The sequence below is a fragment of the Aptenodytes forsteri genome, unplaced genomic scaffold (assembly GCF_000699145.1).
Source record: "Aptenodytes forsteri isolate BGI_AS27 unplaced genomic scaffold, ASM69914v1 Scaffold168, whole genome shotgun sequence".
In the NCBI taxonomy this organism is placed as follows: domain Eukaryota; kingdom Metazoa; phylum Chordata; class Aves; order Sphenisciformes; family Spheniscidae; genus Aptenodytes; species Aptenodytes forsteri.
In genome coordinates this window covers 548268-576217 of record NW_008796047.1, presented here as the reverse complement: position 1 = coordinate 576217, position 27950 = coordinate 548268, and the positions used below count along the sequence as shown (strand labels likewise).

Genomic DNA, 27950 nt, shown 5'->3' with positions numbered 1-27950 from the left:
GAGAAAAGAGAAAAAAAAAACCAAAAACGGAAAGGGGATGGTTTTTTCAAAAACAAAGTTATTGCACATAAAAAAAAAAGCCAATGGCACATGGGGGAACGTGTCACCCAAAGCCCTGCGTTTCTGCAGCCGAAGGGGCCCCCGCCCCCCCCCCCGGGCTCGGGACGCTTGGCTGGACACACACCCGGGCACAGGTGGATGCTCGGTGGAGCTCGGCTTTCGGTGCTGCTTCGTTCCTTGGTTCTTGGTTTATTGGTTTGTTTTTTTTCCATTATAGACATTATTAAAAAAAATAAACTTTACAATAATACATTTTAAAGTTGTTGTTGCCATTTGAGCATTTTTTTTAAAAATAAAGGAAAAAAGGAAATTAAAAAAGCCACACTGTAGATGTATATGATTATGTATATACATACATATATGTAGGTATAGGTGAATGGTATATACATACACTATATATGTATATATAAAAGAAAGAAAACAGAGAGGAACATACAGAGGTTTCCGACCACCGATGGGTCGGATCCCATCCCAACCCAAATTCAACTGGACGAAGATTAAAAAAAAAAAAAAAGAAAAACCTCCCCCTCGAAGTGACAGATTGAAAACATCAGGACAACCTCACAACGTTTGAACAGGAGTTTCTTTTCTCTTCCATTTCAAAACTCTCGCCAACCATGGGAAAGAAAAAAAAATAAAACCCAAAACCCCCAATAACAATGTCGAGAGCTCGAGCGAGTCCCCTCGAACGATGCAGAAGAGCCTCCTGACGGCGAGTCCGTCCTCCGGGATGCTCCGATGCGGAAACCTCGCCGTCCCCACGGCCACCCCAGAGCACCCGGGCTGATGGATCCTGCAAATAACCTCTGCCAAAGCTCTGCTCAATGCTTATTTTCCCTCCCCAGTGCCACTCGCAGCTCTGGATCCCCTGCTGCAGGGCACGCGGGGGGGGTTCACCACGAGCTGTGGGCTCCTGCTTTAGAAAAGAAACCCAACGCACCATCAAAGACCGGAAAAAAAAAAAAAAAAAAAGGGAAAAATGAAAATCGGAAGAAAACCACCAAAGTTTCCCAGCATGGTGAGGGTCCTCCTGCTGCCTGGCGTGCCCGGGCTTGGCATCCCTGGTGTTTCTGAGCGTTTCAGTCTCCGGCACGAGGCGGTCCTTCCCTTCCCCATCGCCGCAGCAGGAACCGAGGTGAGAGCGAGCGTGCCGGCAGGCGCGCGCGCGCTCGTGCGCGCTCAAGCGTCCCTGTCCCGCCGGCCGCTGCCTTCCTCGCCCCTCTATAACGCCAGCTTCAGCAGGAGGATGGGCACAACGGGCAGGATCCGGCCCGCCCAGTGTCGGCTGCCGCCTGCCTTCTGGTCCACGAACGTCTTCTGGTCTGGCATGATGTCCGTGGTCAGCTGGGTCTGCGGGCGAGGGGAGAGCAGGGTTTCATCAGGGTCCTTTTGGGGGAAAATCATCCAACCTTGGAAAACACCTATTTTTGCCCTCCAGTCAGCGAAGCCAGCGATCCCCGGGACCGCGCTTGTCTGGCACGTCCTTCCCGAGCCATCTGCAGTGGGAAAGAGCTCCCGGCCCCAGGACCCCCCCTCCCTGCACTCCCCCCTGCCCCAAACGTACCTCTGAGTAGCACAGACTCTGCTCTTTGGACTTGTTTAGCTTCGGTCCGTGCTCCTGGAGAGGAGAAAGGAGGAAGGCTTAGAGCAGGTATGTGCACCCAGGGCCGCTCCCACCTGGGGTCGCACCCCAGGGTTTGGGCTCCCCCGATTCCCCTGGGAGCTGCAGAGCCACCCTGCAAGGGCACGGGGCGATGCCTGCAGCCCTATGCACGGGGCATTGGAAATCGTGGCTGGTGTCGAAGCGTGAAGTCTCTCCGCGTGCTTCTCAAGCACCCAGGGCTGTCAGAAGAGCTTTGCGAAAGGAGAGAAGAAAGAGAAGGGGCTCATCCCTTCTCCCCGGGCAGCTCAGGCTCTTTGCTGGGCTCCTGCCTGAAGCATGAGTGAGTGAAAGCAAGAGAACGCTGCAAGCACTCACACAGATTCACCCCAGCGGGTTTGCTTCTTTGCTGGGCTCCTGCCTGAAGCATGAGAGAGTGCAAGCAACAGAACGCTGCAAGCACTCACACAGATTCATCCCAGCCCCGGGTTCGCTGCCCCCCGTGCGCCCTGCCGCAAATGTTCCTGCCGAGGACCCTGCCTACGCTCCTGTGACACCCACCGGCCACGGTCCCCCTGTCCCGCTCCTCTCCCGGCAGCACCTTACCACCCACAAGCCCAGTGCAATGCAAGATAAAACATATTTTTCAGCTTTTCCCAAACCATGTGGAACTCAAGCTGTTTTCATCCCGAACAAGCCGGGGGCAGGAGAAGTTGCACTCGGGGCAGCTATGCCAGCTCACCTTGCCCCGGGCACAGAGCCGTGCCAGGCAGGGGACGATGCCCCAAGCGAGGCAAGGGGATGGGCAGGGCACGGATCCCTCCCTTCCCCATGCCAGACCCCCGGGCAGTGCCCTGACCCCCGTTTACCAGGGATGGCCGGATCCTGCCGGGCACCTGGGTACCAACACTGCATCCAGACCGAGATGCGTGCACTGAGCAGGACTTTTTTGCTGCCCACGGGCTGCAGCTGATCTCCTGGCTGACGGACCCACCGAGGGTCCAGACCAGTGTCCCCAGTTTGCAGCAGCGACCAGGCTCAGGTTCTACCTGGACGGAGGTGCAGGTGGTGATGACGCTCGTGTCGTACATGGTGTTGCTGTCGTTGACATCATCCGGCAAGGCAGGGCTCTTCTCCGTCTTCGGTGGCAGGGTGACGGGGGGTGAGGGGTTCTTGGGGGAGATGTTCACGTCGGTGCCGTTGCCGAAGGCTTGGATGGCGTTTCCTGGGGCAGGAGACGTTTATGGGGGGCTGCACCCCGGCGGTGACGGGGCAGGGTGAGGAGGGGGACGGGGAAGCGCCTTACCGAGACAGGGGTTTTCCGTGAAGTCTCGGAGGAACTTCTCGCACTCCTCCTCCATGTTGCCGCTGCCTTTGCAGGAGCACCAGGGCGAGATGGTGATGCTGGTGGTGCTGGCATCAACATAGTTGGGCGTCATGTCGAAGCCTGCTCCCGGGCGAGGAGAAGGAAGAGGGATGAGGGGCCGCGGTGGGAGAGACCCTTCACCATCCCGCCCCCCCAGCACTCACCAATGAGCCCCGCGTAGGAGCCCAGGCACGCCTGGTAGTTGTCCCCGGGGCAGCTCGTCAGGGACTGGAAGGAGGCTTGGCAGTTGGTGTGGAAATCGGCCAGCCGGGACCTGGGTGCAAAGAGCAAGAGGGAGAGGGACGGGATTACACTGCTGCTCCCGGCACAGAACAACTCAGCAGCAAGGAGCAACGTTTTAAAAAAATAAAGGTGAGAAAAGAGGATAAACGGGATAGAGAGAGCTCTAAATGAGATCTAGACTCAGGAGGTGCAACTTCTTGTCTCGCCTCCGGTCGCCCCAGCCTGCCGGAGGGTCACGGGCAAGGGAGGGGTGCCTGCCTGCAGGTGGGTACCCCACTGGGGACGAGCCCCCGAGCGTGGGACCCTCGTTCCTCCATCCTTTACTGCTTCCCACCCCCCCAGCCCTTTCCAAGCGCTGCTCGACTGGCAGAGCATACCATAAACTTCACAACCTCATTTGGCCGCGCTGCTCCCGGCATCATTACACGACTGTAAAATTTCACTGCTTGTTTTTATCTTCCCTCTGAAATGTTAAAGCATAGAGTGCAATTAAAATGCCCGAGGTTGGGGGTTACATTTTCCTTTCTTCTTTTGCAGCTGGGAAGGGAAAAAACAAAAGGAAGCCTCGCAGAGACCCCGGGGGCCGAGATGCTCGTGCCCTGCCTGCCCTCCTGCCAGGCTCGGCTCTGGGGGCAGAGCGAAGGCAGAAAGAGCAGAGATGGGGAGAACGGCAGCAGGACCAGGAGGAATAAAGGAGGGACAAGAGGAGCAGAGGAGCTGATTTCCACTCCTAACCCGATTACTGGCTTGGTTACCCCATCTCATCTTCTCTCACTGCTCGGTGTAATGCACAGAAAAAGCACAAGGAGCGATGGAAGCACAGCTATTTCCAGGTGCATCGGTAATCTGGCTCTGCTGACACAAACCCACGCTTTCCATGCGATGCTCTGGGGATTTTTCTTGGGATGATCCGAATCACCGAGGTAGAAGGATAAAGAAACGGGAAGGATGTAGAAGAGGATGGACAGATGGACCAGGTGGGCAGATGGATGGGGAGCAGTTTTCCAAATTGACTCAGTCATTAAATGAATAGACACGAGGCTGAATTGTGGCCCAGGCTGGGTTTCAATCACAGGGAGGAATTGCTGCGAAGCAGCCAAGTTGCTGACACTGTAGGTGAGACCTTGCATTTCACAACAGAAAATCTCCTCAGCTCTTTTTTTTTTGCACACTTCATATAGAAAGAAGAGGCATACATTATTTTCTTTAGCTTCCTTTTCCTTCCTTCTTAATTAAATGTCATCTTTGTCCAACCGGTGATTGAATCATCCAACAGTACCTGCCTAAAGCCATAAGAACTGATGAAAATAAAGGGTAGAAATTGTGTTATTTTTTTTTAAATAGGAATGATTTGTTTTCAGAAGGTTTTGATCAAATTAAGCGGAGGAACAAATGAAGCAGTGATTGAATGAAGTAGAAGGGATCTGCAGTGATACCTTACATCCATCCAGCACTTTTCATCACACCCGATCTCGAGTGCGCTAAGGGAGCGGGGGGGCAGGTACCACCGAAACACAGCCAGCGCCAGGGAGGAGCAGAGATGCTGCTGCTGAGCCCGCAGCCAGAAGACCACTGCAGTTTCATGGGCTACGTACTGGGGAAAGGACAGAAGAGGGAATAAAGCACAGCTGCTCGGGGCTGAACCAGAGCACTGGATGCTCCATGGAGGAATGCAGCGGTTTCCTGGAGACTTCTGCTGTTTCCAGCCATCCATGACTGGGGCTTTTTCCAGGTCACGGGGTTTCACAGCCACCGATCCCACGCACATGAGTCGGGGCAATCCCAAGCACAAATACAGGCTGGGTGGAGAACGGATTGAGAGCAGCCCTGAGGAGAAGGACTTGGGGGTGTTGGTTGATGAGAAGCTCAACATGAGCCAGCAATGTGCGCTCGCAGCCCAGAAAGCCAACCGTATCCTGGGCTGCATCCAAAGCAGCGTGGCCAGCAGGTCAAGGGAGGGGATTCTGCCCCTCTACTCTGCTCTGCTGAGACCCCACCTGGAGCACTGCGTCCAGCTCTGGAGCCCTCAATACAAGAAGGACATGGACCTGTTGGAGCAGGTCCAGAGGAGGGCCACAAAAATGATCAGGGGGATGGAACACCTCTGCTGTGAGGAAAGGCTGGGAGAGTTGGGGTTGTTCAGCCTGGAGAGGAGAAGGCTTTGGGGAGACCTTATTGCAGCCTGTCAGTACTTAAAGGGGGCCTACAAGAAAGCTGGAGAGGGACTTTTTACAAGGGCACGTAGTGATAGGACAAGGGGTAACAGCTTTAAACTGAAAGAGGGTAGATTTAGATTAGATGTAAGGAAGAAGCTCTTCACCAGGAGGGTGGTGAGGCACTGGAACAGGTTGCCCAGAGAAGTTGTGGATGCCCCATCCCTGGAATTGTTCAAGGCCACATCGGACGGGGCTTTGAGCAACCTGGTCTGGCGGAAGGTGTCCCTGCCCACGGCAGGGGGGTTGGAACTAAATGATCTTTAAGGTCCCTTCCAACCCAAACCATTCTATGATCCTGCATCCACTCCTGGGACTGATGCTCAGCTCTCAGCACACAGTCTCCCTTGCCGGAGCCATGCACAAAGCCCAGCATGTGCAGAAAAGCTTTGCCAGGGGACTTTTGCAGTGCTCAGCCCTCCCTGCAGCCAAAACCAGCCTCGGGTCAAGGGATGTTGCTCCCCACTTGCAAGGTGGGAGCAGAGGGGAGAGCCCAGGGTGGGCGTTGCAGAGCAGAGAAGCTCCAACTCCGCTCCTTTCACACAATCCCCATCACAGGAAGGTATTGGACTCCCTCCTCCTCCCCTCCGTGGGAGATAAATAAAGTTTCCGACAGCATTTCCCCTCTCCTCAAATTAGAGGCGAAGGCACGTCAATTCTCTTAAAGAACTGTGGCAAGTTCATCACCGAGCGCCACGAAAATTTGTCACGCTGCTCCCTGGGGCCCTGCTCCTGGCTTGTAGCATCCTCTAAGGCAAATGTTATTCTTTTCATAATACATGACAAGCCAGCTGGTAATCTTTCCAGAATATCCAAGCCAGATGTCACTCTTTCCGTTGTATACAATGAGTTTGCAGTCACTGGATGAGACTCTAACTGCCAGGAATAAACCTTACTGGAACCGGGCCATAGCTTCTCAGATTTCTGCTTTTAAGTGCCCAGGCAAAAAAAGGAGAGGGAGCCAAGTCCATCTTAGCAGAAACAGGAGAAATTGGTGCCAAATTGCTGGCTGGCAGCTCGAGGTAGCAGGTGGGTCTGGCCAGTCTCTGCCTGCAAACGCCAGACCTGGGCTGGGGAGAGCTGGGCTGGCAGCTGGGTCAGGGATGAGGAAGGAGGACGACGGCGCGGGGAGCTGCAGAGCGCAGCCTCGGCCAGCACGTTATTTTCCTGAAAGGCCTCCAAGTCCAAAAAAAAAAAAAAAAGGAATGAAAAAGGGATTAACAAAAATTAATTTTATATATATGCACATATATCATATCCCAAACCTGCTCCAAGTGCTGGGTTTCAAAGTTAGGGGCTTCCAAGCTGCTTCTCTTTGATGCATCTAGAAAATACATTTGATTTCTGGGTGAAGAGACCAGGACGATGCCAAGGGGAGGCAGCTCCAGGGATCCGGGGGCTTTAATACTTCTCTTTCTCCCTGCCCAACTCCAGACACCTCCCGGGGACCTGGGTCCCTGCAGTGCACATACACCCCTGGTGCATATATCCCCCGTTTAGGGGACTTTGGGCATCGCTGCAGGGACCATCCCATCAGCTCCTGGCCGCTAACTTATGTCCTAGTCTTGTTATCGTGCAGGAATTCAGAAGCAGCTTGCCAGCTCCAGCAAGACACCCTCGCTCTGACATTAAAAGTTACAGCAGAGGATTTTTGATTGGGTTTTTTTTCCCGTTTGTTGGTGCGTTGCAATTTTTTAAGCAGAAAAATCCCCAGAACAGATGCAAGGTGCCTAATTGGGTGCTAATTGTTCCCATCACCGCATGCCTATGAGGAGTCCAAGCCCGGCGCTGGTAATAACTCACCACCCATCAAAGCAAACAGTACCAGGCTCTTGAATATTTCATGCAGAAAATGTCCAAGATGCAGAGATTACTCAAGACGTGTTTTTCACAGGCAATTTACAGGGACCAAGGAAAAATGCCTTTAATAGACACGAGCGTCGAGAGGCGGCTCGGAAACGCGCCTCTCCCCCCCCCGCAGAGCGGTGGATGTTCAAGAAGCTGCGACAACATGCAAAAACTCAGCAAGACACGAAAAACCCGTGGGCCCGCTGGGCATCCTCCTCCCAACACTCGCTCTGCCTGCTCGTCCTGCTGGAGATGAATGCTTTCAAAGCCAGGAGATGCTGAGATTAAAAAAAATTAGCCTCAAACACCAAGAAGAGCGGCCAGGTAATTCAAAGAGCCCTGGGGATGGGGATCAGCTAAAGAAATGAGGGAAGCTGGAGCAAAACTCCACTTTTCTGGATGACCCTCTACCAAAGCTAGTAAATAGTTCACGGGGGGGGAAAAAAAGATCAATGGAAATACTTGTTTTATCCAGGAAAAGTTATCTGACACCTCTGGAGACTGGGGTCGCCTGTTCTGGTACGAGCCAGGAGGGTTTTATTCCTGCTTTTAGTGAAAACCATATCCCTGCGGTAGCATAGCATCTCTCTGTAGGATGAGGACTGGTCCCCCATCCTAAAGCTGCCCCTCGCCCAGAGAGATGGGGGCAGCAGGAGAGAGGCAAAAAGAGAATGAACCAGAGAGAAGCAAAGGAGAAATCCCCAAATTAGAGTAAGCAGAGCTAAGCCAGCAAGAGGCAAAAAAATAAATGAGGACAAACAGACAACAGACCAACTGCTAAGTTAGGAGCCGTTAATTAAGAAGTTTAGTTATCCGTGTGTATTTTTAGGACACCGCATTTTGATTCATCACAGATAAGAGCAGTTGAAAGACTTTTTTTTTTTATCCTCTTGCCTATGCTCAAACCCTATCATTACCCGGTAAGAGAAGGGAAGAATTAAACGCACGCATCATTTGATTTTAATTGAAGGACTGTTCTATTTCATTGAACTGCTAACTAAGCCGAACAGGAGATTGTGTTTACATAAGCAAACCCTGAGTCAGTATAGACTTGCTGTCACATTAAGTCAATATTTATGAAGGCTCTCTATTTAATTATTCAGTGCGAATTGACTTATTATTGTGTTAAGAGCGCAGTTAGCCTTGAGCAAGGTGGCCACGGAGCTGAGAGATCCCTTCCAGCTGCCTTTGTACACGCGTGCCCAGGGGAGAAGGTACCCGGGGGGTGTTGCCCCACTGGCCCCCTCCCTCTGTCCCCCCCATACCAGGGAGCCAAAGCCACCAACCTTTGCAGATTTGCTAATTTAAGGTCAGATTTGGGGGCTTCCCCTGGCAGGTTATTACAGCCCCGATTGCCCAGCCCTGGTGCAGCCACCCACCCTGGGGACCCATCAGCCGTGCCCTGTCCCCCTCCAGACACAAGCATTGCTCCTCTCCGCCAGCTCCCAAAGCCGCTGTTAAATCCAGGAGCACTTCTCCCTCCTTCTTCTTCTTCTTCCCAGTCAGCTACGTGGACAGCCCAGCTGGACTTCTGAGCCGCTCTCATTACATGGCGTAATGAGAAAGTTGAGCTGCCGCTCTGCTGTTTATCAAGGAACCATCCATTATAGATGGCATTTTGTCTGTGCTAAACAAAGGGCGTGAAGACGAGGACGTGGGTTTAAAAAAAAAAAAGTGTTTTGTTCCCATATTTGGTGTTTAATCAATACCAAGCCAGCCTGGATCCGTTCCTTCCCTCGCACACACCCCGAGCCAAGCCTCCCTCGTGGGTCCTCGGGCGAGGAAGCAGGGCTTCCCCTCCCCGGGGTATCGCTCCCGAATTAGCACCCCAACCCCAGCCAAAGAGAGATGGTTTCTGCCGTGCAGAAATGCACCTCACCAATGCACGCAGACACGGGGGTCCTGCGAGGAGCTGGGCAGGATCCATCCCCTGCCCCAGCCACAAATACGCTGAAAAAGAGGAGAAAACTCAGGCAAATGAAACGTCACCCTGCTTTTGGATGCTGAGGAGCTACAGCCAGCGGAGGCTGGGAAATTCTTCAGCACCAGCATCACTGAAGCATATAAGACCAGATTATTTGTGTTCCTGACTTGCTGATGCAAGATGAAAAATACAGCAAACTGCAGCTGCTGAAATCAGCTCTTTTCTCCCCTTTCCTTCCCTCTCCCCTTAGCTGAGGTTAGTGTTTTGCAAAAGGTTTTTATATTCTGGGAGCTAAAACCTGTCCATTGCAATCAGACACAAAGCTCGGGGAGTTTGTCAGGCTCCTCCGTTGTGCGAGGAAAAGCTTCCCGGCACGAAAAGCTTCACAAATTGCAGCGATCTGAGCCTGATTGCTCCTGCTCTCACGGCCAGGAGCTGGGCGAAGGGGCTGGGGCATCTCACAGGGGATTTTTAGCAGCCTCACAGGTCAAGGCCATGTGAATTGCTTTGTCCAAAGCAAAGCCCAGGATTTCAGCCCAGAATAACCCACGTCCTGCACCCTGCTCCAGGGAAGGGAAGGGCACAGGTTGAGCGCTCGCCCTCGCCAGGACCTGAGCCCATGCAGAGGTGCACGGGAGCTCGGGGGCCGCATCCTGGCCCCTTCGTGTCCTCAGCCTCCCTGTGCAGTGCAGAATGGAGGGGCTGCACAGCACCCTCTTCCTAGCCGCAGGGACCCCCAGGTGATCGGGAGCCCACTCCATGCTGGGACGCTGCCCGCAGGTTAAAATACCCCAGCCCAAAGCATTCAGAAAACATCACCTTCCACCGGCGGTGACGGAGGAACTGGTGGCTTTTATCTCCCCAGCTTTTGCGACCACAGATGGGACAGGGGCTGGTGTTCAACGACCACTTCACCACCAGCCCTGAGCAGCTGGAAAGCAGCAGCAGAAAGCCATGGAAAAAATTCCAGAATGACTGTTTTCTATGCTGGACCATTAATTTGCCCTCTTCCCCAACACCTCTGCTTCTTTCAGGAAGGAAGCAACGGGACCTCAGGGTGGGCTGCGTCCTGCAGGAGCAGCAGCCCCTACGAGGAGCATCCCCACGCACCCAGCTCAGCACTGACCGCGGCGAGATGGCAGCAAAAATCTCCCCGCAAAGTCCTATCCTGCTACCAAGGGCTTCGCCGTTCATTAGGCGTTCAGCCAGGAGGCTTAATTACGCTCGCAGCCCGCGTGGGAACATTATCTCATCTCCTGTCACCGCCGGGTTTCAGAGCAGCTTGCTGATCTGCTTCTGAGTTCAATGCCCTTGCCAGTCCCACATGCAGATAAGGAGGATGAGCATCAGTCCACGATGCCAGCCCGATAAGCACAGGCATTGACGGGAAATCCTACGGCAGACCCCAGCCTTGCCTTGCCCGCAGGCAGGGCCTTGGGATGACGGGACACGGAGGGGTTTCATGCCCAGTTGCTCCTGGGTGGAGGCTGGTGGGTGCAGATGCTGTGGGAAGGAGGACAAAGCCTGCACGCTCTATTTATACACGTTCTCAGCATCTGGTGATGATCTTGGCAGCGGCTGCCTGCCAATGCTTTGTTATTTATAAATGCAGAGTGCCTCGGAGAGGCAGGAGAGAGAGAGGAGAGGCCCCCCCAGCACCAGGCAGCCCTGCAGACCACCTTGTCCCTGCAAAACAAGCCCAGAGCCGCTCGGCAAAGGGGATGCCAAACAGCCAAACTCACCCAGCCTGCACACGGATGCAAACCCCCCCGGCTTTTGCAGAAGAGCAGAGCAAGCTGCTCGCCCAGAGCAGGACCAGCAGCATCTCAAGGGGTCCTGGAGCCACGCACCAGTTTGTAGATCCCCACATTGGGTGCAGCCCTGTCTGCACAGCAGCTCCAAGCACCGAGCCTGCAGCAGGGACCTCTGCATCACCGCTGAATGAGACCCCCCTGCACCGAGCCAGATCCACCCCAAATACACGGCACCTCCACATTGGTTAAAACCCTCCGACGAAGTGCAAGCAGCAGCTGCTGGAGGAGTTTGCTTTACCCACACGGTGGCTAGACAGCCTAGGTTTGATTCAGCTCCTGAGCCTGGGCTTTCCAGGCTCGCTAGGCGCTCTCGGCCTGGAGCAGCTGGGAAACGCCAGGAACGTGCACGGAGGAGACGAGGCTGTGGGAGACAGGGTTCAGCTGGTGAGTAAGTCCATGCCCAACCTTCATTTGGGAAACTAGACCCACAGCAATGGGAGCTGTGACTCCCTGCCCCTGTTTGGGGCAGCGCTGGGGTAGATGGACTCACAGCCGTTGGATAGTCAGGCAGCTAGCGTCAAGCAGACAGGGCAGCAGGCTCTCAGACAAGTCTCTTGCTAACGATGGTTTTCCTTGACCAGCTCTCCTCCACATCCTTTCCCCGTGGGCCAGGGCACATGATGCCCGTGTGTGCATCAGGCACGGCATGCAGGGCCATTCCTTCATCCCTGGTGAAGACGTGCCAGCAGGAGACCTCCAGACGGAGATGGAGGGGGAAAAACAGCAGCAAGGACCATAAAGTGCAGCCTGCATGGGTATGCCCGCTCCCAGGGCAAGCACAGTGCACATACAGCCCCTGCTAGAAGGCTCTGCCAGAACCATCTCCATCCCAAAAGCCAGGGAGAAAAAAGCCAGACCCTCTCTCACTTGCAAGGCAACATCAGTAGAGAAAAATTCTTATTTCCCCCCCCCCTCAGCTCAGGTGCCGGGCACAGCTCACCTCAGGTAGGTCACCGCTTCTAAACACTTTCGCAGCTGCAAACACAAGGAGGTCAAGTGAGCTGCTGGAGCATGTCAGCATCTCCGAGTGTCCCTGGGCACGGGCTTCCCGCTGGAGGCTCTTAACCCCTCTTGCACCCCAGTGCCACAGCCTGGTTAATGCAACCGCTTTTAATGGGGGGTTTGGAGCAAACCCGCCTGCCCGAGCCTCGGGAGCGCTGCCGGAGCCCCCCCAGGGCAGAGCTGCGGGAGGGGAGTGGATGGGATGGGACCTTCTCTTGCAAGCCCAGATCCAAGGAGTGCATCCATGCACAGCCCTGCAACACCCCATCATGGGGAGAGAACAGCCGAGGTTAAGGCAAAACCGCAAACCAATGCCCAAAGCTGGATGCATAAATAAATGCTGGATTCGGGTGCTTTGCAGAGCAAAAGCCCCCGGCCAGGGCTGCCTCTCACCAGCCGGGCAGCATCCGTGCTGCTGCCGGAAAAACGCATTTCCAATTCGGAGCAAACAGCCAAAGCAGCTGCCACACACTTCCCCCTTTGCTGCTTCATCTCTTTCTGGTGGAATTTCATTTCAGGCAGGAACGGGCTTGTAATTAATGCTCGGCAGTTCCGTGGCCTCTCTGGTCCCCCCAACGCGCTGCTAATGCAGGTTATCCCCCTCCGTGAGCGGATGCATCCGCAGCATTTAATGTCAGAGCAAGCATCAGGCCTGCTGACGGAGAGATACTACCATTAATTTGGCCGCGACTCAGCACAGCCCTGGTATCTTTTATTCATAGACATTGGCTTATTGTATTACTTTTTGATAAAAAGCCACATTCTCACGTTTCAAACACATTTGCTTACAGCCAGAGGAGGACCTGAAGCTGTGTTATTCATTTATTTCGCCACCAGGCTCTGGGAAACTCCATCACCTTGATGGCAAAAAGACCCTCCTCCTTGTAGGAAACATATTCTTTATGAGGCTGATCCAGCCCCCGGAGGGTGACAGGAGGTTTTTTGCCGTATGAATAATGAGTTTCATAACGGAACAAAAGCCTGATCTCCCAACTTCACTCTGCCACGGGGAAAACAGCGGATTTCACCAGCCATGAAGTTTCGGCTGGGAATGCTGAAAGCACGCCGAGGGATTTTGCTGCTTGCAGGGCGTGGGTGCCGCCGCTGCCGCGGTGCCTTTTGCACCTTCATCCCCTCCACAGCTTGGGGAGACGGAGCAGTCCCAGGTGGGGAACAGAGCCAGCACGGCCCCCAGGGACTCAGCTCCACCGTTCACAGCAGAAAGGCAGCTCCGTCCCCGCTGCTCTAGTTCTGCCCCACGTCTCTACCCGACCTGAGCGCTGCCGGAGGGCACTGCCCCACTGCAGCTCCCGGGCCAAGCACAGGGAAAGGCAGAGCCGTGGTTTTGCACTGGGGGTTTTGGAGCAGATCAGAGCTTGGGGCGGGGGGCTCAGCTGGCAGCCCCCATGCTGGCAAACCACACGCAGCCCCACACAAACCCATGGATTCACCCCGCAGCAAGGGGGGACCAAACTTGAGGCCGCGCCTCAACCTCTCCATGAGCAGCCAAAAACCATTAACTCTGCCCCATTTTACGCGCAGAATACAGCTGTTACTGGAGGAGACCCAGCCAGCAAATGCCCCATGGCATCGGGAAGATGGAACCGATAAACTTGGAACAGGGTCATGCAACAAGAAAGCACTGCAAACCCGGCCACGGTCCTGCACAAACCCCTCTCTACAGTCTGCAGGTCTCCCCCCAGCACCGGGAAGGGCTGGGAAAAGCCCACGCAGAGCCCAGCGCAGCCCTTACCGGCAGAGGTGATCCGTCCGGCACGTGTTGCGCAGATCCAGGCAGTTGGGTTTCTCCTTGTCCTCGTAGGAGCAGGAGGGGACGATGGTTTGCCGCCGGCGCTCGGCGCAAGCCTGGTCCTTGCAGGAGCAGAAGAGGAGGCGGTAGGTGTACTCGCTGGGGACGCGGTCAAAGAACTGGCGCAGAGCCTTGTGGCATTTCCTCCGGCTGCAGTGCTCGGTGGCCGAGACCTCCTTGCTGCAGGTGGAGATGTAGCCCGAGCGCAGGCGCTTGCAGTTGTCATTCAGGTTGCAGGCTTTGGCCGCGTCGAGGCAGTGGTTGCTTTTGGAGTTGGTGGCGGGGTCCATTCCTGCCCGGAGAGCAAGAGGCAGAAGGGGTGAGCATGGCACTGAGGGATGGGGAGATGCCCTCAACCCGGGGAGATGCTACGGGGAAGGGGGCTGGCATTGGTGTCACCCCCTGGCATCTCCGGCACGGCCTGGCCCTGCCCTGCTGGCAGCGGCGAGGGGGCTGGATGCACCACTGAGGTTTCCCCCCTTCATCCCCATCCCCCTGCACGATTTGGAGGTCCTCCTCCAGCATGGAAGGGGTCAATGCGCACCGATTGCAGCGGGGGGAACCTGGTCAAACAGTCTTCAGTGCATAATTCATGCCCTGAATTTGCAATATTTTGTTTCTTGTCAATTATTCAAAGAATAATTATTAATTACTCAGCCTGCTCCAAAGCAGAATAATCTGCTGAGCTGCACAGTGCCCCCCAGCCCCCACATCATCTCCTGGGGCTCCCCAAAACCGGGCCAGCCCCAGCCAGCCCCCCCGCAGGGCTGAGCACTGCCCAGGCAGGGACAATGGGGACAAGGCTGCCACCGGAGCTGGGCACCGGCCACCTGCCCCGCACCGGCCAGATCCCACATCTGCCCCAGAAATCCCAGCCGTCAGCAAATAAACGGGGAGAGGACGGACAGAGCTAAACCACCGCATGGGAACAAACGCTGAATTTTCTTTCTTTTTTTTTGTCAAAGTGATGGATCACCCTCAGCAGCCCAGGTGCTATTTTAGAAGCCACCTGACTGCACCAGCCATCTTGTCCCTCATTGTCTCCCCTCCGCAGCCCAGCCAAGTCCGTGGATTCCTCCGTTGTCTCCCGGCTTCCGCTGGCAAAGACAAATGACAGCATCAAGGAGGGTTTCCTAACAGACATATTTGTAGGGCCCTGCTAATTAGCAAATGGCAAGCAGCTGCCTGCGTGAGCATCACCCCCCTGCCTTCCTCTGCCTCCCCCAGCTGCCCACGGGGGCCGCCCTGCAGGCGAGCAGCGTTTTGGGGTGTCATTTGTAGCACGGGACCCGACTTTGCCTCATTTTCCCACGGTCTTATCCAACTCGGCGTGAGCCTCCGAGCCAGGAGCCGCCAGCACGGCACTGCCTGCGTTAACTGGCCCCAATTAAAAGGCGAAGCTGGAAGCCCCCCCCCGGTGCCGTCTCATGCAAACCCGACCCACATCCCGCTGCCCTTGGGGGACGTTTGCAGCTGCCGGGAGCTCGGTGCCACCGGTCCCGACCTGTGCCGTGACGACTGTGGCGTCCCCGCAGCCCCCTTCACCCAAGGCCAGCACCCCCCGGCTGGGCTGAGATGCCATGAGACCCCAGAGCCAGGGGGGTAAAGCTGCTCAGAGAGAGCCCTCGAAATGCCAAACGTGTCATCCCAGTGATGAACACCCCCCGTGGAGATCTACCAGGGACGGGGGAGTTTGATAAGACACATGTAAAGCGAATACTTCTTATGATACATGATTTATAAGTAGATCTGCCTTGAAAAATAGTGTGAGAGGCAAGAAGGTTGCCTGAGCTAAGAGAGACATTTTAGCTGACAGATGGTCAGAGCGTGAAGCGGTGCTGCGCTGAGGGGGGATCCTCCTCCCCGCTCCTCATGGAGCCCTGTTTGGAATAAAGCCGGGGAGAAAGGAGGTGAAGACAAGTCCTTCAGGGCTTTGCACCCTCCCCAAGGATGGGAGAGGGCAGAAATTGCCATTTCACAGCAGGAACCCCCCAGCCCGGGTGATGCTACAGGGTCCCTCCAGCCGAGGGCTGAGGATGGAGACAGCTCATGACACCGATGTCAGAGGAGCAGAAGGGGAAAAAGATGCTTGAAGAGGATGGGGGACACATGGCTCGCTCTTCTCCTTGGCCTCCTGGTTTTGGGGGGATGCACCGAGCACCCTCTGCACCCGGGTCTGCTGGCGGCCATCCCGGCTCCGAGCCCTGCGAGCGGTTAACAGCCAGCGCGGCGGCTCTCCAGCACAAGCGTGGAAGCTGTGCAAAGTGCCGGCTTATTGTCTAATCCTCCGGAGCATCGCTCCTGCCCTGCCTGAGACCTGCAGGGACCCGGATGCATTTTAATAGAGCCGGTGCTTGAAAGCGCAGGGTTTCTGGGGAGCTCATTAATAAAGCACAAGCATGAAAATTTCATGAGGCGAGAAGGAAACGGGGGCCAAGGAGCCGGGGAGGGTACGCGCTGGGAGACCTGGTGCCACCAGCTGTCCCCTCGACAGGCTCTGCCTGGCCTTTTGGTGCAGGACGGGGTCAGGGGCAGAGGAGGAGGAGGGCGATGGGGAAGGCAGTGCTGCTGCAAGCCCACTCCATGCCGTGCAGCGCAGGCTGAGGCTGGGGGTCTGATGCCCACCCGCCTCTTGGGTGCTGCTGCCCCGTGTTGGTGTCCACGCGGGCAGAAACACAGCGTGGGGCTAGTTTCCCAACCGGAGCCTCTTTCTTCTTCCCTGCAGGCTGTGGTTTCCTCAGGGCAGGGCAGGCTCCAGCACCCCTTGGCACTGCAGAGCATCCTCACCGCCGGCCCGGGATGCTCTGCTCCATGGGGGGGTCCGGGAGCGCAAAGCCCCATGCACGGGGCGGGCTGCGGTGCTCGCTCGAGGTGCTCGCTCACGATGCTCGCTCGTGGTGCCGCCAGCCACCCCAGCCCTGGCAGGCTGCCCACGGAGGGCACGAGCAAACAGAGCGCGGCAGCGTGCATCGCCGCTCTCCTCGCTTACACAGCCCCTTCTTTCTAGAAGGGCAAGGCAATCCCTCCGCTATCCCCACAGGCAATTAGCAGCGCTCTGCCTCAGCCTTGTTATCGAGAAACAACACTAACCACTAACAGCTCATTTGCTTCAGTTGCTTGGGCTCCGGGTCAGGGCTGGGGGTCCCGGGGGGCAGCCGCTTGCCGCTCCCACCACTCCAGCCCCACGCGAGAGGGACAGAGAAGGAGTGGCAGAAGCATCAAGGCCACTCCGATGGCCACGGCACATCTCTGGAGCATGACAGCAGCCAATTCCCACTTCTCCCGGCCCCAAAATTGCCAGACAGACTTCCTTCTCCTCTTGCTTTGCTTTTATGAATAAATCAGCCCATGAGCGTTTAATCCCCCACTCCAGACACTTTGCTTTTCATACTTTCCAGCAGCTAAAATATTTCCTTGACGCTAATGTAATCCAAAAAGGCGTGCGGGAGACGGGAGGGGGTGGCATCGTCATCCTGAACCGGTGCTAAGCTCGCCGGAGGGAGCCTGGCAAATTTGCTTCGGGAGCTAAAATCCATCAGGTGACAGCAGCGAGGGGATGTGGCATCACAGCCCTCCTCCGAGGTGTCCCCAAGCGAGCCAGGGTGGTTGTGGGCAGGGCTGCGCAGCCCAGGGGGGCACGGCATCGCTGCAGGGTCACCGGGGTGCTACCACCCTCTGCCCATGTGCACCCTGCAAAGTCTGGGGATGCAGGGACCCCCAAAACCCCACGGTGGTGGGAGGCTCTTGGGGAAAGGGTTAAGAGGAGGAAGAGCAAGGAGAAGCCAAGGCATTGCGTGACCTAATTTGAAAGGGGGGGGGGATGGCAGCACGGAGGGTTGTCATGGAAATAGATGGCAAAAAAAGTTCCTGAGGATGATGGTGGAGTTTGGATTCCCGAGAGGAGGACATGGAGGCAGAGAGATGCTCCGAAGGGCTCGGCATCCTTCTCCCAGCAGCATCCCGTAGCTTGGCTTGAGGCCGGCTGCCCCGGGGAGGGACAGCAAACAGGGTCCCCCCCAGCTTCCCCGCAGATGGGGCGTCCTGCCGGTCCCAAATCTTCCAGAAGACAAAATGCTTTACATTGAGCGATGGATGGGCAGCGGGAGGGCCTGGTCCCTCCTGGAGCCCGGGCTGTGCCTGCGCCTCCCCCTCCTCCCCTGCTTAATGCCGTGACGCTCGGCTGCACGAGGGGACACGTCCGCAAGACAAACGAGGGGATTACCGGCTCTCCAGCCCACCTCAGCTATTTGATATAAGCCCACGGTTGGAGGCAGCTGAGTCCAAAAGGTAAAAACCTAAATCACAGCCTGGGGGGAAATAGGAAGCCCGAGGAGGGGGCTGCTGCCTGTGGCTCTGCCATCACTGCCGGGCAGGGGCTCACCCGCTCCCAGCACGTCTGATCCCACCGGGAAGGTCTGAAACAGAGAGGATCTGTCCCAAAGTGCATCAAACCCCAGCAGCACTCGGGAACCAGCCCCTACATCACTCCCTTCTGTCAGGCACCGGCATCCCGGCCAGCTGCAGGGGGACACGTGTCACCCCCGGGGGATGCTCAAGGCATCAGGTCTGGGGTGACGGGGAGAAGAGACGGGCAGGAGAGCGGCCATAGGAGCTGGAGGAGCAAAGGACCAAACCACGGGGGAAGGAGTTGCAGGTTTTCCTTGCCAGGGAGCTCGGTAGCAGGTCTATGTTCACGCGCAAAAGAAGATAAAACAGCGGAAGCATGTTGCTTTTATTACCTGAGAAAATTGAAGCAAGTCTGAATATATCTGAGAGACGAGAGGTGACCGGCTCATAGGGGGAAGCTTCGTAAAATTCTTCTCCTAGAGTAGGAGGGAAGAAAGAGAAGGGGGAGAAAAAGCAAATTAAAAACCACAGCGAATAACCTCAGCCACCACTGAGGCTATGGCCGGGCGCGGGCACCCCCCAGCGTGGCAATCTGCAATTTGGGAAGGGAAAACCAAAAAGCGTTTAAAGCACTGCCCTGCAACAAAAGGAAAAGCCCATTTTGGACCAGCTCGGCTTAATTCTTGCTGGCTGGGAACTTGTGGCTGGGCGGGCAGGTCTGCGCTGCTGCCTGCAGCTGCCTGACGGCTGGGTCCTGCTGCAAGCTCAGGTTTGGCAGCGGCTGCGTTCAAACTGACCTCAAGAGTTGAGGGAATTTAGATTTGAAAGCTCCGTGTTTCATGACTACGTCCGCAGAGGCTGGGCCAGCTGCAAGCTGAAAGTTTTGGGGTCTATACTCAACACTGGATTGTTTTATTGTTGTTGCAAAAAAAAGCATTTGCCTAAAAAAACACTGTAAAGATTGTTTTCCACTCTGCTCTGCCTCTGATGCACCTTGGGAAAATGGAAATATTTCAGTGGGGGGATACAGACCCGACCGGAGAGCCTCATCGTTTGAGCACCAGAGCATCCCCACCACTGACCCACCCACGCTGCACTCCAGGGGCTCATCCATCGCAATCCGCACTTTCCGGAGGGAACCTGAGCACGGTCCATCTGTCCCCAGGCTGGGAGCAAACCCCCTCTCTCCCATCTTTGATTTCAGTGCAAACCCATGTGCTTTTGCTCTTTTGCTGCCTGCCACACGTGTAACTCCAGAAAAGGCTGATTTCAGGAGAGCCGGCCACGGCTCTCAGGAGAGGAAACACCCTCCTCAAACCCCAGCAGCCACAGGGAAAAAAAAAAAAAATAAAAAATAAAAAAAAAAATCAATGGCTGGACTTCGAAAGCCCCAGTCAGAGGCTGACCAGCGGCCCGGAGCATCGACCTCTGCTGTGCCCGGCAGCCCTTTCGGCAGGATCCCTGCCCGCTCCGGGTGCCCTCGCTGCGGGTGAGCCTGGTCTGCCCCGGGGACGGGCCCCGGCAGCCCGGACCGCTCCAGCCCACGCGTGCTCTACCGAGTTATTATTAGCCCAAGGCGGCAGCATTTATCCTGTGTAATTAAGGAGCCACTTGAAACCCTGTGCTGGAAAACAATCTCATTAAGAGGCAGGGAGCAATGCGGGAGGGCTTGCTCCAAGCCCAGCAGCTCCTCAGCGCCGTTCCTTGGAAATTTGGGGGGGGCAGAGCTGGGTGGCTGGCCAGGGAGACCCCGGTGGGATGCCAGGTTGGGCTGTCTCCAGCGCCTGTGGGTTTTCAGCCCATCACCCTGCGCCTGGCCTTGCCACCGCCCTGAGGGCGATGCTGGGTGATGCTACATGGGTGCAACAGCCCCCGCCGGGGCCAAGGGCGGCTCCTGCTGCTGCTGCTGGTCATGGGAAAGGAAACACACTCCGGGCAGCCTGCAGAGTCCTCCTGCTTCAGGCCTTTGCCTCGACAGGTTTCCTAATGCTCCGATGACAAATAGTACCTTTATTAAAGTGCATTTAGGAAACACTGTAACCTCACGGTATATTGCTTTGCCAATGCAATAAATAATTAAATACTAGCTGAATCCTGCTGCTTGCTAGGAAAATTACTGAGCATTAAAAGGGCAGCGGACTTTTCTTGAGCTTACTGAGACACAATTAACCTCCAGGAATGAGGCTGGAGTGAAAGCAGTCCTCCTTAATGGCAGGGACAGGTTAGCTCCCGCAGCCGAGGGGCTGGACGGGAGGCCACCGGGCACAGCATCTTTGCTAAAAGGCAGAAGATCAGGGTCTACCTTGGGCTCCTCATTGCTTTTACACTCACTGGTTTATGCACGTTAAAGCTATGAGCTGCTGGATCTCCCCAAAGCTTCTACCTCTCCTTAAGACTTGGTATAATCACTTCTCTTCCCACCTCCTCCTCCTCCAGGTACAGGTCCTGGAGTACGCATCAAGCAGTAAAGCATCCTTCATTCATGTTTGCAAAGCCCTCTGAAATCGCTGAATGAAGGCTGCTAATGAGGGGTAGAAAACAATGAAGCAGTAATGCCTGCTCTGGGCTGGGTTTCGGGCTCACTAGTCCCTGTGCTGACCCAGATTTGAAGGCAATTTCACCCGGGGTGCTGCATGCTTGGGTACAGCTCCCCACATCCTCGCCGCTGCCACCAAAGCCCCCCCCAGCACCACCTCCACCTCCTCTGGCTTCAATCCCAGCTCAGGAGGGAGGTCAGAGACCTCCGCCCGCTGCGGGAACGTGGCTGCCAGGGACGGAGGCTCCTCCGCAGGCTCTATCAAATGAACCCCTTTAGCTCAAGCTGCTGAAGGAGGTGGCTTTCAGCCAAGGTAATGAAACAGCAGAGGAACAGGGATTTTTACAGGCCCAAATCATTGGTGGAAACAGGGCCAAGCCGCCGACACACTTTGTGCCGCGGGTGGCCGAGGGCCCGTCTGCTCACAAGCTGCCACCGGCCAGGCGGGCACGTGCCCTTGCAAGGACTGTGCCGCGACTCAGGGGCTCTGGTACAGGCGGTTTTGCACGAGCTGAAGCTGGATTTAAGAGCTTCCATGTGCAGAGCCAGTCGTAAGCCCATTAAAGGGATCTATACTGTTAAACTGATGCTGGCTCTGCTCCTCTCCAGTCTGGGGCCAGCCGGGCGCTGGCAGAGCTGCGCAGTGGTGGCAGGTGGGGGTAGAGCCCACAGGACAGCAAAGCAAACCCCACCAGCACTGGCACCAGCCCCAGCCCCAGCTGAGCCCCTCACAGTTGGTTCCTTCCTCTGAGCCCAGTAAAGTGCCCCTCTGCAGCCCTGGACCAGCAGCACGAGCCCCGGGGGCAGCCCCAGCCCCGGTGATGCCCCTGCGGAGGGGTGAGGGGCAGTGGGTGAAGCCCGCTGCCTCCCCCTGCCTTCAGGCAGTAGATAATCCTGCCTTCAATGAACAAACCAGCCCTGGGCTAGCAAAATCCAATTTCAATTACCGCACTGCTCCAACCTCTGATTTACTCCTTCACCAGGCTGCAATTACAGCAGGCTCTGGTGCATCACCTCTCCGCAAGGCGAGACCCCAGCGAGCCCTCCCTGCTGCTCCCCAGCCCACAAACCCCGCTGCAGCAAGGGCTAACGGAGGGCTGGGGGGTCCGAGGAGGCAGTGACAACGTCTGCACCCCAGAGGGATCCCTACAGGACCCACAGCCGGTACTGAGGTGCAAAGCCGTGCCCCAGCCTTGCTTCCATCTGCACCCTACGGCCACATCTCCTCCTCTGGGGCAGGCAGGAGGGAGGGAGCCCAGCTGGAGAGGAGCCCTGCCCCGGCTTGCAGGTGCCTGGACGCCTGGGCGCAACAGTTCTGCCATGATAGCGATCAGCTCTTGCTGCAAACGCAGCCCCCAGCCCCGCGCCCACGTTGGGCAGCCCAGCTCTCAGCCCGGCCCCCATTGGCATCCTCCAAGAAACGGGGGACCGTCTGCCTTGCCTGGGGTGCCCGTGCAGCCCAGGGCACTGCTCAACCCATTTTTACTAGAGCAGCGAGGTGCCCTCGGAGCTTCCCAACCTCGAGGTGGGTCAGGACCACCTCTCCTCCAGCACCCTCCACCCCACTGCAACCCCACAGAGCCCTGCCCCGTACCTTCGGTCAGCCCGAGATGTATACTCCAGTAGATCTGAAGGCACTGAAGCTCCTTCTTCATCCCTCGCTTGCAACGGCAGTCGTAGAGGGGGCTCTCCTGCAGCACCTCCAGGGCTGCCTGGCATTCCTTGTTGGCCAGCATGGTGTTCCTGTCTCGGCCGGCCAGGCACTGCCGCAGCGTGCGGTACCGGGAGCTGCAGCTGGGCTCTGCCGCGCACAGCTCGTTGGCTCGCACGCAGTCCACGGGCACCCGCCAGCCATGGGGGTCCTGCCCCGGTGGGGACGGGGGGCCAGCCAGCGAGCGGAGGATCTCATCTGGGCGAGGGGCGGGGGAAGGAGAGATGAGGGCAGAGAGAGGTGAGGGAGGGAGACCAGGTGGGGTGAACCCCTTGCACTCCCTCCCCGGGACCCCACACATCAGCCCCTGCCCCAGCCACGGTCCCCGACTGATCCCTGGCGTTAGAGCCACCTTTGGGCTCTAGAGAGGGACAGCATCCTTCCATCGTGCCTAAAACAAGCCTGGATGTGTCCCCAGCCATAACCCCGCTGGGGGCTGTTAAATACGACTAAATTCAGCCAGTGGCCTGAAAAAGCAAGCAGGATGTCACAGGGCACCCCAGCAGCGGTGACGTGCCCCAAGGCGTGGGGTGGGGAAGGTGGAGGGTTAACCCAATGCCTCCGCTCCCGGAGCCGCGGGACTCTGTTTCTTATTAGAACCAAACAGGCAAATAAACAAACACAGCATGTTTCCAGCCCCTGTGCTTGGGGACACCAACCTCCACACATGACCTCTCAAGAGTCAAGGGAAGCAGAAAGCCCATCCAAACTCACTGCGCACGTTGCTGTTTGGTTTTTATTTTGCAGCTCATCGTTTTCAGGCCCGCCACGGGATTTTTAGGGCATCTGACTCACGGGTTTTTGAGCACTCGGGCTTGGCAGGGCTGCAGAACGGCTGCAGCTCGGTACAAACTCTTCCCCCCGGGGATGGCCTCCGTGCTAGCCGCCCCTCGGGGTGGCAACCATCCAGCTCACCTGGCTCCTGCCCGTGCATGGCCACTGCCTGCTCCTCGGACCCTGCCTTGGCAAGCCCTCCCCTTCCCGCCCGGCACTCCCTCAGCTCTCACGCTATTTCTACCATTTTATCATTTTCTTTTGCTTTTTGAAATAAATTCTTGCCAAGTCAATCCCAGGCAAGGCCACTGGCCCATCCCATCACGGGTGCATGGGGAAGGGGCACAGGCTGCGCTGGCGCGGCTGGTCCCCCCACTCCTGCACCAGCCAAGCGATGGGGACGGGGTGGGCAGGACCCCCTGCCACTCCTGACCCCCCCATCCGCCAGCTTGTAACCGCAGGCAGGGAAAGCCCTGAAGCAGGCAAAGACAGGCACGACGGGACCTGGAGGGCATCCTCAGCCGCCCCGGAGGGTGATGCACGGGGACACCCCACTTCATGCAATGCCCACACCCATCGCTGCCCCTGCGCCCTGGGGAGCAGCTTCCCCTTCCCCTTGCTGCCACATGCAAGGCACCAGACGGGCACAGCCATCCTCAGCCTCCAGCTCCCAGCCCCTTCCCAACCCGCGGCCGCTCGGCCGGCTATGGCAGGGGGACAGTGACACCTACAGGCATGTGACAAGGGCCACCCGTGTCCCCCCCACCCGCCAGGACGCACAGGCAGCTCCCAAGCTCGGCGGGCACTCAGCCCCAGCAGCGGCTCCCCCACGCAGGCAGCTGCCTGCAGGCAGGGCTCATCTTCTGCCAGCACCCTGGGACGGACACCCATGCCCTGCCTCCTGCGTGCCACGGGAGCAAGCGGCCACGGGAGCAGGCGGCCACGCACGCCTCTGCCCACCTCGCCAAGTCGGGACATGCTCCTCGGGCCACGGGGAGAGGAGAGGGGATGCTCGGGGCTCAGGTGGCTCTTCAGGAGGGACGGGGCAATGCCAGGGGGTGAACGAGCAGGACGGGCAGCAGCCCCGGGTGGAAACACCTCCACTGCCTGCGGTCAGGCCAAGGAACAGATCCCATCCTCCTGGTCTTCAGCCGATGCCCCCAAACAAACACCGTTGGGTTCAGAGAGGTCTGGGTGTCTGGGTAACTAGGAGCAGGTGCAGAACCCCTACACCCACATTACATCCAATTTTGGGTGGCAGATGTCCCTTGGGAAGGCCCTCCTCGGCCTTTCAGGATTATATTCCACATGGGAGGCAGGCAGGCAGGATCCACAAGCGGTGGAGGCACACAGCCTGGACTGGTGGAGGAGAAACAGGCATCCCCAAACGCTCCTCAGGGCAGAAATGCCAGCTCTTTGCCATGAGATGGATGATGCTTTGGCACTTTGAGTAGAAAGGGGCAAGCTCTGCACCTTTACACGCCGGGAAACCCCAGCCCGAGGCACCCAGTGCAGCAGCTGGGACAACCTGCTCCTGCTGCAGCCGTCAGCCCCATGCCAGTCGGCTCCCAGGCATCGAGAGCCATCCCACAGCTCCACCATGTGCCATTCCTCCTCCGCCGCCCTCGCCCAGCCCAGCTGCAGATCCGTCTGGTGCTCGCCCCGAGCCCTCTGCCCTGAGCAAGCCCAGGTCTCAGCTCCAATTCGGTCTTCTCCAGCCGATGCCATGAAGCCTCTTCCCGAAGCACCGCCCGAAGCCTCCGCTCCAGCTGCGATCCCGTCTCTCGGCTGGCTCCATGGGCCTCCCAGGCAGGGACCGGAGGTGCTGGCAGGCAGGCAGGGAAGGGAGACAACCTTGCCCTGATGCAAAAAGCGCTGGACCACAGGGAGCATCTTTGCGAGGGGCCCCAGCACCCTCGGCGGCACACCCCAGTGCTGGGGTGGGCACTCGCTCATGCCGGGATGGGAAACCCAACAGTAAATCCACCCACTGGGGAGCTGGCAGGGATGCGTGGCGGTGAGCTGGCCCCGGCCTCCTGTCTTTTGCCACCTTGCTTCCACGGCCTCGCAGAGAGCAGGGTGCTGCATGCCCCCTCAGCAGCCCCGGGAGGGTGCCTGCAGCATCCCACACCACATCCAAGCCAGGAGAGCCAGCAGACCCCTGAGCACGGCACAAAGCCATCCTGCTGGAGGAGGAAGGGCAGAAGCAGCCCTTCCCCAAGGTTCACAGCCCGCACAGGACAGCTTGGTCCCCCCAAATCCAGCAGCACGCTCAGCCCTGGCTGCCGGGTCGGTGGTTTTTCCTGCAGCCCTCCTCTCCTCCCGGCTCGTGGCGCTGCCAAGCCAGGTAGAGCTCCGCAGACCCCCACAGAGATGTAAGGTGGGGAGATTGGATGGAGGGGCAGGCTGAGGGGTTTTTTTCCTACCCAAAAAAAAATGCCTCACAGACGCACACTCGCTAAACTCATATCAATAAAACATCTGCAGAGAATTTAAACCTAATCCTCAGCAGTCTCCGGGGTGTCGGAGCACAGCAAGGATTTGCAGGCAGATGCACAAGCCTCCGACAGTCAGCCAGCAAACAACGCGATGGCCCGCTTTCCTCTCGCTCCCACAGCTTCCCCGAGCAGCATCAAGCTGTGTTGCCTCTTTTCTAGCTGTAATACATGTTTCCTTTTACCGGTCCTGCCAGAGACCTTTGGACACAGGCAGCTTTAGAGGTAAATATTTATCCTCACAACTCGACTCAAAAAAAAAAAAAAAACTGCTCAGGAACGTACAGCCTCCCAGCCCGGCGGCTGTGGCAGCAATCGCTTTATCCCAAGCAAAGGGCTTTTTTAGCTCATCAGAAAGAAGAGCCCAGATGTGAAGAGCTGGGCTTCCTCCACGCCGGGCCCCGCTCTCCCGGGCTCCTCGCCACGAGGCCACGTCGTGGGGAGCTACTTTGGAAAGCAGCAGGATGAGGTCCCCTGGGCACCCCATCCCTAATGCTCAGTCTGGAGGTACGGCTTCCCGGTGATGACTGCTCGGGGTGTTGCAGCTCCTCTGGCTGGGGGGGGACAGCCTCCCCACCCGGCCTCCCCCCCTGCGCCCATGAAACCTTTGGGGCACCCAGGAAAGGGGGCAGATGGTCTTGTTTTCATGCAACCTCCCCCACGAGGGCAAACGGATCACGGTTTGGATGCCTTAGGTGGGGCATCCTGGAGGTCCCTGTCCTCCTGAATCTCGCTCGTGAGACGTCCAGCAGCGAGTCAGACATGCGTACAAACGGCCAGCGGCCAGCTGCCCCCCAGCCAGCGCTGGAGAGCCCTTCCTCTCCCCTGCCCAGATGTCTTCCCACTTGTGTCCCCCACCTTGCCCTCAGAGCATCCCTCCTTGCTCTCTCTGGCTCAGACGGCAGGGCACGTGCCCCCCTGCCCTGACACTCCCCGGCACGCTCTGCCGCTGGCAGGTCATGGGGAAATGCACCCCCAAATCGGGGCTCAGCCCCCAACTGCTCAGGTCTGTGTCCCGCCCCACACAAAGGCAGGTGAGGCACCAGCTTCCCCCCCCACCACCGGCACAGCACCCCTTCCCCTCACCAGCCGGGGATTGTGCTGGGGAGCAGGGGAGAGGAAGAGCCTGTCACCCCCATTTCCAGGGAGCAGAGCGCTCCCCAGGGCTGCCGAGCACCCCGCGCACGGCGGTCCCTCTCTGCCTGCATCCCCAGCCCCGCACGGCGGGATGCTCTGGAGGAAGGTTCGCTCTGCCAACCTTCAAGTCTCCCTCAGCACCTCCCCGTCCCTTCTCCCTCTCCTCACAGGCAGGGTGACGCTCCTCCAGCCCAGGCGAGCTCAGCAGAGTTTTTCCGGGCGCTCGCTGCTGCAGTGTGCTGGGGATCACACACGCACAGGCACCCGTGGAGAGGCAGCGGGGTGCGGGCGCTGCTGTAACGGCATCTGGAGCACGACACGGCACACGACCGAGTCACGGTCCTGCGTGCACCCAGCCTCGCAGGAGGAAAAAAACGAACCTTTCTCATTTGCTTCCTTTTCACCCCAGACCCACCACCATCTCTGACTTCTCCCCCTTTTCGGCTGCACCTTCCCCGTCTCCGTAGGAGGCTGCCCTAGAAACGCTAAGCTTTCTTCCTGGCCGAGACAGGGCTCCTAAATAACACACATGAGCTAAAGCAACACGCACGAATTGCAACAGAGGGGACAGCAATTCCCCACGCACACACACATGCAATTAACTCAACTTTCCGAACCGATTCTCCATGCCGCGGCGGCGGCCGGAGGGCGCTGGGAGACGCGGGTGGGAGGGAGAGAGGGGTAGATATCCTCCGAAATGCAAATCCACATAGGCTGACAGGGGGAGAGGGGATCAAAGACGAACAGGGCTTCGCTGCCGCACGCCGATCGCCGATCCCGCCCGCTCCCTTGGATCGCGATCGCGGCCGTGCGGTGCCAGCGGCGGGGGCTGCCCCGGGCGGCCCCGAAGGGGCGGTTGGGGTTGTCCCCCCCCCCCCCCGTTTTAAGTTTGATAGAGAATAGGAAAATAAAGTTGCCCCTAGTTAAAATCCTCGTCCCTCTCCTGATGCAGACCGAGACCCGAGCAGTGCCCATCTCGGAGGAGCGCCGGTCCCTCTCTCCAGCCCCCGCAGCCCCTCGCCGCCCAGGGGAAGGACACGCCACATCTGCCATCCTGCCCGGACAGCAGA

General features: G+C 57.5%; 1 protein-coding gene across 1 annotated transcript; it reads right to left on the bottom strand.

Moving 5' to 3' along the window:
* Window positions 1-1281: 1281 nt before the first annotated feature.
* Window positions 1282-22514, bottom strand: GFRA2 (GDNF family receptor alpha 2). Its single transcript, XM_019473905.1, has 8 exons — window positions 22358-22514; window positions 18620-18703; window positions 13824-14172; window positions 3191-3300; window positions 2967-3107; window positions 2710-2885; window positions 1625-1678; window positions 1282-1410 (listed from the first exon to the last, which is right to left on the bottom strand). Exons 1-8 carry the CDS (start codon window positions 22497-22499, stop codon window positions 1282-1284), a joined length of 1185 nt encoding a protein of 394 aa, XP_019329450.1. The 5' UTR covers window positions 22500-22514.
* Window positions 22515-27950: the final 5436 nt, after the last annotated feature.

Bases quoted from the DNA above. Each gene is read 5' to 3' on its own strand.
- GFRA2 (XM_019473905.1), bottom strand. From the start codon at position 22,499: ATGCTGGCCAACAAGGAATGCCAGGCAGCCCTGGAGGTGCTGCAGGAG. The intron at 2,886-2,966 runs GTAAGGCGCTTC...CTCCTGCCCCAG, and splicing joins CACGGAAAACCCCTGTCTCG to GAAACGCCATCCAAGCCTTC. The intron at 1,679-2,709 runs GTAGAACCTGAG...TCTCCTCTCCAG, and splicing joins CCACCTGCACCTCCGTCCAG to GAGCACGGACCGAAGCTAAA.